Here is a 12,385-nt window from a genome sequence, read left to right on the forward strand (position 1 = left end):
CTTTCTCTTGGTGAGGAAAGAAGAGGGGGAAAGTGCTTTCCTCACGCCCACTCCAATCTCCACTGTTCCTCCTAGGATTCATGCCTTTTCTCAGTGTGTTACCATGAAGACCATATTCTGGTATCAGAAAAGGGACTCCTCATCACCCTGATTATTTTACTTTTTATTTTGAAGCAGCCTCAAAAGTCTTGTGAGCAATATACCAAGAATGCTTTTTCACCCTTAACCATTTGAGAGTGGGTCCCTGCTGTGATGTCCCACAATTCTGAGGCTTCGGTAGCAGTGTCCTGCCAGCGGAGACGTTTCCCCTGTACCATGTCCGGCCACGTCAGGACAGCAGCACTGACATGTTACTGTTGTCATAGACCTTCCTTTAGCATCACCAGATGTCCCAGTAATGTCCTTTATAGAAAAAAAGGGTCCAGTCCAGAAGCACACGTTGCATTTAGCATTCGTGTCTCTGTCGTCTTTCTACATCGGGAGCAGTTCCTTATTAGTCTTTGCTTGACTTTCACTCTCTTGACACTTAAAAATTACAGGTTAGTTACTTTACAGAATGTCCTTCTTTGGGTCCATCTAATGTTTTCATGTGATGAGGTTCAGATTATGTATTCTGGGCAGGAATCACACAGAGGTGAGGCTGTGTTCTTTTTAAATACACGATTTTGGTGCGTGTCATGTGTCGGGGCCCCACGACCACTCCTGGATTTGATGCTTCCCTAGAAGGACTCACAGGATTCAGCGTCTATAGTCCTGCTCACAGCCAAGGTTTGTCACAGGGAACAGTGACAGGTCCGATCAGCAAAGGGGAAGCCAGGTGTCCTGTCCCCGTGGAGTCACTTGGACACACTTGTTTCTCCAGCATCGAATGTGGCAGCATTGTCTCCCAGAGAAGCTCCTCACAGACTCAGCGTGGTGCCCGAGATTTACTGGGGGCAGGTCACCTAGGCATTCCCTGCCTGTGTGTGTGCATACACGCTCACTCACTCAGTGTCCGATTCTTTGCAGCCCCACGGACCACAGTCCGCCAGGCTCCTCTGTCTATGGGGTTCTCCAGGCAAGAATCCTGGAGTGGGTTGCCATCTCCTCCTCCAGGGGGTCTTCCTCACCCAGGGATCAAGCCTGAGTCTCTTATGTCTAATGCATCACAGGCGGATTCTTCACCCGCCAAGCCATCAGGCCTGTACCAAAACTCCAGGCTCCTGGAAGGGAAGCAAGAGCTCAGCATAAACCATATGATCTGTACCATAAGTTCAGGCACATCGAGAACCGCTTACGAGCTAGGGAACAGCGGGAGCACCCCCAGATCAGGTTCCCAGATGCCAGCTGAGGGTCAGCCCCACAGCCAGCCTTTCCCAGGACGGTCTGGGGCCTGCTCTGTAGGTCCCGTGACTCCTACCGTTCTCTCTGGTCACTTGACTGAGGTGCTGTCGCCCAGTGTTAAGCTGTGCTTTCTCCCTAGTTTGTTACTCATATGCATTTTGTGTGGAGGTATTTTGAGATTATGAATATCCCTGTTTCTCAGTCTCAGTGAGGGCTCAGGGATATTGTATTTGAGGTTATATATTTAATTTCTAGAAATGGAATTATTGAGGAAAAGGGCATAAAGACTGTTGGTTCCTGTGGCTGGCTGGTTTTCCAGGAAAGATTAGGTTTTTACATTTATTTTCACTGATGTTTTCCACTGGCCAGGTTAATAAATATTTCTGGGATAATCAGCTGCTCCTCCACACTTAAGATCTGTAGAATGCAGAATGCAGGTTTCGAATAAGGCTATAATTTTTTTTTCACTTTATTAGAGGCAGTGGCTTAGTAAATTTTTTTTAAAATATGAAAAGTGTTTTGCTTCCCTGAACACGTACAGAATTCAGTCCCGCACTGTTTGTCAGGTACCTGCTTGTGCCAGGCATGTTACTGGGGGTGGAGAAATGCGATGAAAGAGATGGTGTCTGTCTGCCCGGAGTCCAGACCCTAGACAGAGAGAGAGACCATGACCATCTCTGTATTTTGTAGTGTAGCAAACTGTACCAAAACAGAGTGAGTCTGTAAAGTGCTGATGGAGGACGGAGGAGAACAGCTGTTTCTGTTGGACGGGAAAGCGTTGGCGGAGAATTTTTTTAAGAAGAGGCTGCCGTGCGGTGACATGGGGGAGTGGAGATGGCATGGAGGGGGTCTTCAGGATTGTTGAGGATGAGGAGGCCTGGACTTCACAGGTAGAAACCTCATTCCTGTGTTTCCAGGTTATTTTATTGCCTTTCTGGGATCCACGCAGTAAGGAGCTGTATCCTGTCTGTGAAACGGCCTGAGTGGCTGGTCTTCATTGCACTTCTCTCTCTCTCTCTCCTGTTCCCAGTCTGTTCCTGACTTATATAGATGAGTAGAACAAATATATTTCAGTCTCTGCTCTCAGCAGCGTTTAGGAACCGGTTTTTCCTCTACCAGACGCAGGCATCGCCTGCAGTCTGCCTTGTCATAAGGGACCTCTATTTCAGGAGTTCAGAGTTCTTAAAATAACCAGCTAGACCTCTGTCTGGGAGCCACACGGAGTTCCACGTTGCATTATGTGGTTTGGAGATGATGAGGGACGGGGCCGTCTTAAGACTGTCAGAATATTGCTCTGCTGATATAAGAGTCACAGGAGATCGCTGTTCACCTCAGACCATCACAGCATTATTAATCAGTTCTACCCCAACACAAAATAAAAAGCTTAAAAAAGGCACAGGTAGAAATAACATGGAAGTGGGCAGTGCTGGGCTAATAAAACTGTCAACGGTTAATTGGATCCTGCAGTTTGATAGTTCTTTTAAGTACATGGTGAATGTCTGTTACGAGATTCTGTCTTCATGTTTATTCTGACAGGATGAAAGTGAAAAAGCTGCCCATGATTCTAGCTCTGCATCTGAAAAGATTTAAGTATATGGATCAACTTCATCGATACACAAAACTTTCTTACCGGGTGGTTTTTCCTTTAGAACTTCGTCTGTTTAACACTTCAGGCGATGCGACCAATCCTGACAGAATGTACGACCTCGTGGCCGTCGTGGTTCACTGTGGAAGGTAACGGGTGTGGGCCGTGCCGGCGGGAGGCTCAGGGGTGGGCAGTGTGCACAGGACACCCCAGAGCCACTCAGAGGCGGGCCTGCCAGAGATCCTGTACCCCCGGTGCTCTAGGACCGAGATGAGTTTATTTCAGAATGAGTATTTCAGATCCATTTTACCATTTCCTCCTTAAAGCTTTTATCTGTTAAAATAGTGCATTATTGCTTGGATCTGATATTTGTTCTTATTATCTAAATAGGGGCTTCCCTCGTAGCTCAGCTGGTAAAGAATCTGCCTGCAGTGCAGGAGTCTCGGGTTCAATTCCTGGGTTGGGAAGATCCCCTGGGGAAGGGGATGGCAACCCATTCCAGTATTCTGGCCTGGAGAATCCCATGGACAGAGGAGCCTGGCGGGCTACAGTCCATGGGGTTGCAAAGAGTCAGAAACGACTTAGTGACTAAACCACCACCACCACCATCTAAATATTACTCTGAGAACTTTTAAGTCCTGTTAGTTTTCTTTTTTGTTTTTCTTGGTTGTTGGTTAAAAAAAAGAAAAAAGATGCTGCTTAAAGAGATTTTATAAAATAAATTCTTTATTTTTACAAAATCTGAGACTAGTTGGATATGTTCATCATATTGATAATAATGAAAAACACTTTTAGAAGGCTTTGGAGATAACCTTCAAAGATAAGTTTTCCGATTTTACAAGTCCGTGTGTATGTTTCCTATTAGCTAATTTAGTGTACTATCTCATCTATAGACCTTAATTCATAAAATAGCTCAAAAAGATTCTCAGACCACAAGAGCATTGCATAATCAACATTTATGTTTAGAACATACAGTCTTCATTGACTGTTTACCATTTCCTGTATTAATTTTATTATATATATATATATATATATATATATATATATATATACACACACACATACTTTGGCTGTACTGTACAGCTTGTGGGATCTTAGTTCCCTCACCAGGGATTGAACCAGGGCCCAGCCAGTGGAAGTGCAAGTCCTAACCACTGGACCACCAAGAAATTCCCTTCTTGTAATAATTTTAAAACAAGACACTCCTCCATTTCCCCTGGTGTTTGGAAACGTGTACTAACAGCGTATTGTATCCCAGATAATGAGAATGTTAGCTGTCCCTGCCTCCCACCTTTCTGCTCAGAATATGTCAAGAGAGCTGGGAGGGGGGTCCACCCTGTTACAGTCTTTAACCTCCGTGGGCTGCGTCAGCCCGTTTCCTGTCGTTTATCCTCAGCAGTAATCTTGCTTTTCCATTTTTGGAGCGTTCTGTTTCTAAAGTAAGTAATGATATCTGAACAGAGGAAAACGGTATCAGATAACTTACAGAACTCTACTGTAATGATCAGACTGGAGGTTTATGTTAGCATTAAGATTTTTTTTTTAAGTTTGAGATGTTTTCTTCTGCAGGGAAAAAGTACTCTCGTCATATCTTTCTCTCAACAAAGATACTCATTTTAATTACGGGATCAAAGATCTAAAGAAACTGGGAGGCAGCTTATTCTCAGATCTGAGGTTGCTGCTTTTAAAATAGTATTCAGAGCCATAAAGGATAATTTGTGTTGAAAATTTTTTCAAGGCCTATAATGTAATAATTGTGGTAGAATTGTAATTTAATTAAAAATTATATAAGCTTTTCTAGTGAGTCATACTTAAATAACTGGGAGAAGTTAAAAAAATCTTTGATATGTTCTTTAAAAAGAATTTCTTTTAGGGAATTGGCTGGTGGTCCGGTGGTTGGGACTCTACGCTTCCACTGCGGGGGACACGAGTTCAGTCTCTGGTTGGGGAATGAAGATCCCACAGGCCATGCAGCATGGCCAAAAAAAAAAAAAAAAAAACAAAAAAACCCCACCTTTATTTTTACATTTTTCTAGATTCTGTATCCCAGATTTATTTAAAATGAAAGGCAGAGGCAATTATAATAATTACATGTTGCTAAGAATTAAAACTAGCACTAATAATACTAAAAATAAGTTATTTGTTTAGAGAAGTTTATGAAGTTGGAGCTTGATTGCAGATCCAAGGTTTCAATATCTTTTTCAAGCATCATGTGGAATTTTTCCTCAAGAAAAACTATTGCCAAGGGTTAAGACTCAGAAATAATTCTATGTACATTGTTCTGTAGTTATAATTCAGTGTGTTCTGGCCTCTCCTGCCCCACAAAAATGCTAGAAAATTTTATTTAAGTCTCTTGCAGAATCAAATTTGAACTTTACTTTAAAAATAATAATTTTAAAAGGCAACAAAGAATTTTAATAGCATAGCTTTATATAAATAGAATACTGGTTATATCTCTCAAAGCAGAGTACAAATTATTTTAAAATCGAATGACAATTCAAATCAATGTAGCTTGATCTCTTGGGGGGAAAGAATAAGTAAGGAACATTTTTATCTGTTTCAGTTTTTCTCCTTTACAGAACATGGAATTTAGGACAAGAAGAGTAATACTAATAAACTTTGTATAAAGTTAACTTTTATTTCTCTTTGTTTTAGTGGTCCCAATCGAGGCCATTATATTGCAATAGTTAAGAGTCATGATTTTTGGTTGTTGTTTGATGACGACATTGTAGAAGTAAGTAGTTTCCTGATTTCTTGTTTTCCTTCAAAGTTATGTGTGTATCTTGCTCGTGACTTTTTCCTTCTAGCTTCTCATTGTATATGACAGGTCTTCAGGTTGTAATCGAATTCCTACTTCTCAGTCCCTAATACCCAGTTCCAGGGCTGCTGGAACAGTCAGGTAGCCTTGAAAATGTTTAGAATAAAACAAGTGAGATCTTTCAACCACAGAGCTAGTTAAGAAAAAGAACTTACACTATGAAAAAAATAATTTATTGAGCTATAAGACACAGTTAAGTATGCAGATTTTAAGCAACAGTTTAAATTGTTACATGTGAACACACACACATGAGCGCACACACATAACTGCCATCTAGATCAAGAACTAGTGTATTTCACCACCCCAACAAGCTCTCTTATTCGTTTTCCCCTTTAGTACCTACAGCTTTCCTCCCCCATCCCCTGGAACCCACTATTTCTAATTTTATTATCTTTACTGGGGTTAATTTTGTCTATGTTTGAATACAAGTAGACTCATCCAGTATGACTTCTTTGGTGTCTTTTTTCACTCATTCGTATTTATGCAGTTCATTCTTCTTACTTGCAGTAGTAGTTCTTTTTTTTAATTGCTATCTAATTTTTCATTGTACAAATATACCATGTTAGAAACTTGGCTTTTTGTCCATTAATGACTATTAAAATAAAACTGCCTTGGTTACCCTCGTACAAGTCTTTCACTGATCATATGCACTCATTTTTTTCTTGAGTATATATTAGATTGGACCTTATGAAATTGCCATGTTCATAGATCCCAAATGGTTGACAATCCGTTGTTTCTTATAGTTCGGCCTGTGCCTAGGAATAGAGTTGCTGGGTCACAGGGTATGTTCAGGCTTAGAAGATGATGAAAGCATTTTGTCTGTGTCTGGTGCCGTTTTGCGCTCCCAGCTATGAATGACAGTTCCATTCGTTCCACGTTCTCACCAATACTGGGCATCATCCAAGCCATTCTGATTGTGCAGAGCTGTTTTACAAATGAGAAAATGAAAGACATTATCCTAAGAAAGGTTGAAGCTTTTACTGGATTCCAGGAGTCCAAAGAGCTCATTTTTCTACTGACGTTTGTTTTTTTCCCTTGCAGAAAATAGATGCACAAGCTATTGAAGAATTCTACGGGTTAACATCAGATATCTCGAAGAACTCTGAGTCTGGCTACATCCTTTTCTATCAGTCCCGGGACTGAGGGAACCGCGATGAAGAGAGACTTTCTGCCTCATTTCTTCTCTGGTTATTTGGGAAAGGATCAAGCACCGATTTTTCCAAGAAAAGAGAACTGCAGGGAGCTCAGGGGGGCAGCAGCACACTTTGCACACAATAAAGCAAAGACCGTGGGTTAACACGCTCTTCCTATCCTGGTAGTTGATTGATTCGCTCAGGTATCATGCTGTCTGTGCAACTCTGCACAAGGCAGTGAAATCAGAGATACCAGCTCCTCTTGTAAAACAGCCTTCCAGTAACCGACATGCATTTTCTCTTCCTTCATTGCACCGGTAGTGATTGAGCTCCTTGGGGGTGCAGCAGAGAAAACGGGAGTCTGTGCGAGGTTATACTGACGATGGCAGGAGGTGATGCTGAACACACCGCACACGCGCGTGCCTGGGTTGGACACGTAGAGAGAGAACACTGGGTAGTCTTTTCGAGCGTAAACCGGAAATGCTTTTTGGGCCCAACACTTGGAGTCGCCTTCCTGATGTAAAGAGACTTAACACATACTAGAATCCAGGGTCAGGAAGGCAAATAACGTTTGCTTCTCTGAAGAAGCTTATAATCATATACAGTATATGTATATCTAGGGAACAATTGGTCAAAAGTGGCTTTTTGTTTCCCCAAGGGGAAAGACTGGCTTTGTAATTATAATTTTTTTCCTTATTTATTTTACTTAAAACTGGTAGAGTCTAAGTATTGTATGAAGTGCCCATGATTCTGTTGGTAAATTTGAGCATATTTTTATTAGTTTTTGTCAGTTTAATGAATCCTTTCGTTTGTTTCTATTTTTAAGGTGAATTTTTAAACTATTTTAAATCATAAGTTACCCTAAGAAAAATTGCAGTGAGAGAAGGTAAATTATTCTTTTTCCAGGAGGAACTGATATCTCTGGCTCTAAATATTTGTTCCTAGTTGTAAGTTTTATTCAGCTTTAATTTCAGTAAAATTTAAAAATAATCAAAAAATTCCCTATTGTTGTGGAATGATGGAAGAAATCCTGGTGTGGTAGTGGTGTGCTAGTCTTGAGGGTTCTTCAGTACTCTGTTTCAGGCTGAGGTCACGTTTGGAAAACTCATGTCACAGCAGTTACCTTATTTTCAGATGTTCTTTATTCTGGAAAGAAGTGACCATCCCAACCCCAGCCTTCCTGGGGAGCTGACAGACCTTTTGAGGAGTGCATTAATGAGGTCAACCAGGAGTACTTTGAAAGCAAGTCCTTTTTCCCCCCCTTCCACCTTTACAGATCTTACTGGAAGAGTGTTTAGAAATTTAACTTTGTGTTTGTAAAGACTTCATTCTGTTGGGAGTTTCAAGAAGTGACATGCGTGATGTAAGATGTATGTAAACCATTGCAGTTGACACTTTCCTATACATCAGTAAGTTGTCTGACAGTGGCCGAATGTAACTTGCAGAAAGTAATTGAATATATATTCAAAATAATAGCAATCAGGTCTTAGATGTTCTTTATTCAAGTCTTTTTAAGGCAGTAATCTTTTTCTTTAATTGCTGTAATTTTCTAAACTTATTTTACTAATACTGTTGAATCTGAAAAAAAAAAGCAACAAAGAAGAATGTTTTTGTCTGCTGCTATTATTAACATTTATTATCTGTATCTTTTAGCTCAGGAAATGACTTCACCTATTCGTTCCATGAATAGATCTTTAACAGGGTCACTTAGCTAATTGGACTGTTGAAACAAATGTGCCAGGAGAAAATGATGATGTCTTCTGATAGATTGCTTTTGCAGATAACAGTTTCTAAAGCCTTACCCCTGGCTGGGATGGTTTCGTACAAATTACATGGCCTGCCCAATCTACCAGTGTGGCTCAAGAGAATCAACCAAGAATGTGGGCAAGGTCAGAGCTCTGGAGGTGCATACATTTTTTTTGCTTTGAGGGCTTCAGCCAAATCGTCTTGTAATTTAAAGCTGAAGGTCTGCAGCTTTCAGTCCAGAGACGAGGAGTAACGTGAAGCTGAACCAGCTTTAACTTGCACTGGTCCGCGGCATGTAGAAGAAAGATAGATGAAGTCATTTGCATAAAGGTACAGCGTTGGGATACTGTGTTGTGTTTGTAAACTTTACATTTTGCAGTTAAAAAAAAAAGTACAGTAAAGTAAAAGCCAAGGTTAAATTTTCTATGAAAGCAAGTTCTCACATTTTTCTTGAGTTCCATGGTAGTCGCACACTGTTCACATCTACACCCTGTTTAATAGGACGACCTGTCAGGGGCAGGACAATGGCATGATGGTTCTTCATTCACTTTGTCCTCTTAAGTGCAGCTGCATCTACGTGCAATGTCTCGAAGCTTCTCAGAAACGCAGTATGCTTTAAAAACTCGAAGGGTTTAGGGCTGGGGGGAGAAATGCAGACAGAGAAAGAAAAGTGACGCGTCTAGAAAGCGACGTGAGGGTGTGTGTTGGCTGACCAACTGAAAGGAGCGGCGGGTTTCAGTTGTACACGGTGCTGATTGCCGTCTAACTGTGTACATGTTTGTTGGGATGGCTGTCCCGTATTTTGTGTTTTGGAATAAGAATTTCTATGAATTATCGTAACTGAAAGTAAGTATTCTAAATTAAGTCTCACTTCTAAGTCATATGGCTTCTGCCTTGGCAGCGGTACCTTTAGAAGCTGGCTGGAGACAGGAGCCCTGAGACTCTAGGCAGAGGGAGAAGGGGGGGTGTGTAATATATGGGTCTCGTCGCCTCTAACCATCCGTGTAGAGTTTTTTACTTTCCTTGATGGCAGTAGAAAGACCTCACTTCCATAACATACTACTCTTGATACTTTCTTTAAAGCTACTTTTTCATTGAAGATTTCTCTCATGAGGTATTTAACCTGGGAGCCGGGAGGCTAAGGCGCTCAGGTCCTGGCTCTTCAGTGAATTTAACTGTGTGACCTTGGGCAAGTCACTTAACCTCTCTGTGCTTCAGTCTCCCTATCTTGTAAAATGGGAGTAATACCTACCTCACAGGGTTGTTGTGGGGATTAATTAGATACAATGTCTGTAAAGCATCTAAGGTTCTTGAAGAAGGCGCTATATAAATACAAAATAATATCTATTAAAGTTGGTCTATTTGTGCCTGTGGGGTTTCGTGTGTTTTTTTTTTTTCCTCCTTAAAATGCATTTACGAAATAGAAATGTACACCGTGGGCGCTGTCTTACTGCTTTTCCTCAAAAGTTGACTACTCCTGTCGCCCAAAGAGATTTTCCCAGAACACATCCCACAAGTGTAAACCTGTGTTCCATCCGTGCCTATGTTTATTCAGCATGCACCGTGCATGTATTTGTCTTTATTTAGTGGCGTTGTCTTTCCCCAAATCCCAAATTTAAAAATTTAACTTTCACGTCATAGAATCTTAGAGGGCAAGATACCTTTGCAGTCACTGTTCCTAATGCCCTGTCCTCCCTTCCACGGGCCTACTTCTCCTGGAAAATGATCACATGAACTTGAGACGAAGCCTGGTCCTCTGTAGAGTGACTTAAAAATTGCTGTTTCTTGATCCCCATGGTTCTTGGGAAGCCTGGCCAGGCAGCACTCTCATTGGAGTCTCTGAAGGAGAGTTCTCAGAGTTAAACACAGTAACAGGGCAGCCAGCTACCTGGGGACCTGAGATAAACATCTGTAACATACTGAACTTTGAGTAAATGACATTGTCTGTATTCAAGAGAGTTTCACAGACTTGAAAAAGCCGTGACTGCCCCTCACCTTTTCCACCTTGTCATCGGGTGCTTGTGTGTAAGTTATTTGAAACCCTCTCCCCTTTCTTCATTGGTCTGTTCTTTATGATAAGCTGTCAACCATTTTTTAAAATCTCCAGGTTTGCTGAAATAACCCGTCATTTTTGAGTTGAGTGTGTGATAGGCTCTGTACTCAGCATTTTACATTTTTAAAAAGGTAGCTTGAAGACTGTCACAGAGGTCATGATATCCTCACTTTACAAAAATGGAAACTAGGTCTCTCCAAGGTTAAGTGACTCCAAAGTCACTCAGCTGGAAGGTGTCAACTAGGATTGACTTCCAAGCACTTAACCCCTTGGTTCCTAAAGAGGGTTCTACAGTGCTCTTAGGAGTTCTTTCTCAAGCAGCCACTGTGGACCTGATTCCTGAAGGAACAGGCTCACACTATTTGTCATATGCCACTGACTATGAAAGTGAAATAGTAGTGAAAGTATCAGGCGTTTGTTCAGTCATGTCCGACTGTTTTAACAACCCCATGGACTGTAGCCCAGCGGGCTCCTCTGTCCATGGGATTTCCCAGGCAAAAAGACTGGAGTGGGTAGCCATCCCCACCCAGGGATCGAACCCCAGACTCCTGCATTACAGGCGATTCTTTACCATCTAAGCCACCAGGCTTACAGTAAACCACTTATAATCCACCTTTACAACAGGTTCCTTTCTTAAATTTCCTCACTTGCTGTCAAGGATTTGCCTATAATGAAACTGATACAGAACTTAATGAACACTTTATTTCTCCAAATTGTTTTTAAATAAGCAAAACTTTCAAGAGCAAGGAAAATCGTCCCACTCTACCTACAAGTCATTTCCAAATCTGGACAATCTCAGCTCGTTGGCCAACGTTGAGAAAGCTCATTCTCAAAGGCTCCCAGGTGGTTCTAATCATCCACTTTGGGGCCTGTGTTAGGACTCCTTTGAAGTTCTAGATTATGTTTCTGTAAGGTCACGGCCAGTCTGGAGTGGACCTGATGGTAGCACTTTTGAAAAATCAAATTAAGCAATGGTCAGGGTTGATTTCCTTTAGGATTGGCTGGTTTGATCTCCTTGTTGTCCAAAGGACTCTCAAGAATCTTATCCAGCACCACAATTCAAAAACATCAATTCTTCGGCACTCAGTCTTCTTTATGGTCCAGCTCTCACATCCATACGTGACTACTGAAAAAACCATAGCTTTGACTATATGGACCATTGGAAGGGCTGAAGCTGAAGCTCCAATACTTTGGCCACCTGATTTGAAGAGCCAACTCATTGGAAAAGACCCTGATGCTGGCAAAGATTGAGGGCAGGAGAAGGGGATGACAGAGGATGGGATGGTTGGATGTCATCACTGACTCAATGGACAGGAGTTTGAGCAAACTCTGGGAGAAGGACAGGGAAGCCTGGTGTGCTGCAGTCCATGGGGTTGCGAAGAGTCAGACCCGACCGAGCAACTAAACGACAAATTATCAGGTCATTCAGAAATGGACTCCAAAATGGGAGTCAAAACAGCAGAACTGGCTCACATCTGCGTCACACACGGTGACTGTGGTTCCATCCATCAGAGAAGGGGGTGGGGGGGTGGTGTCTGGCTGGTGGCTCTGGTCTGGTGAAAACAGTTGTCATTAACACACGCCCCAGAGGGACAGATCTGGGCCTCAGACTCCATCCTCCTCATTCCCAAGCAGGATTTGAAAATCGCCTTGAAAGCTGCAGTGAATTTTACCTGAAGGATGATAAACATTTAGCTTTGCTTTTAGAGCTTATGGCTGATCCTACA

General features: G+C 41.8%; 1 protein-coding gene across 3 annotated transcripts in view; it reads left to right on the forward strand.

The window, feature by feature from the left end:
• USP12 (ubiquitin specific peptidase 12) overlaps positions 1-9,972 on the forward strand; it is a 59,978-nt gene extending 50,006 nt beyond the window's left edge. For all 3 annotated transcript variants that reach the window (XM_061434911.1, XM_061434910.1, XM_061434909.1), the window contains exons 7-9: positions 2,860-3,057; positions 5,564-5,642; positions 6,768-9,972. In XM_061434911.1, the coding sequence (XP_061290895.1) occupies positions 2,860-3,057; positions 5,564-5,642; positions 6,768-6,869 (379 nt within the window). In that variant the 3' untranslated portion in view covers positions 6,870-9,972. The remainder of the gene's footprint in view (positions 1-2,859; positions 3,058-5,563; positions 5,643-6,767) is intronic.
• Positions 9,973-12,385: the final 2,413 nt, after the last annotated feature.

Source organism: Bos javanicus, chromosome 12 (assembly GCF_032452875.1).
Source record: "Bos javanicus breed banteng chromosome 12, ARS-OSU_banteng_1.0, whole genome shotgun sequence".
Taxonomy (NCBI): Eukaryota; Metazoa; Chordata; class Mammalia; order Artiodactyla; family Bovidae; genus Bos; species Bos javanicus.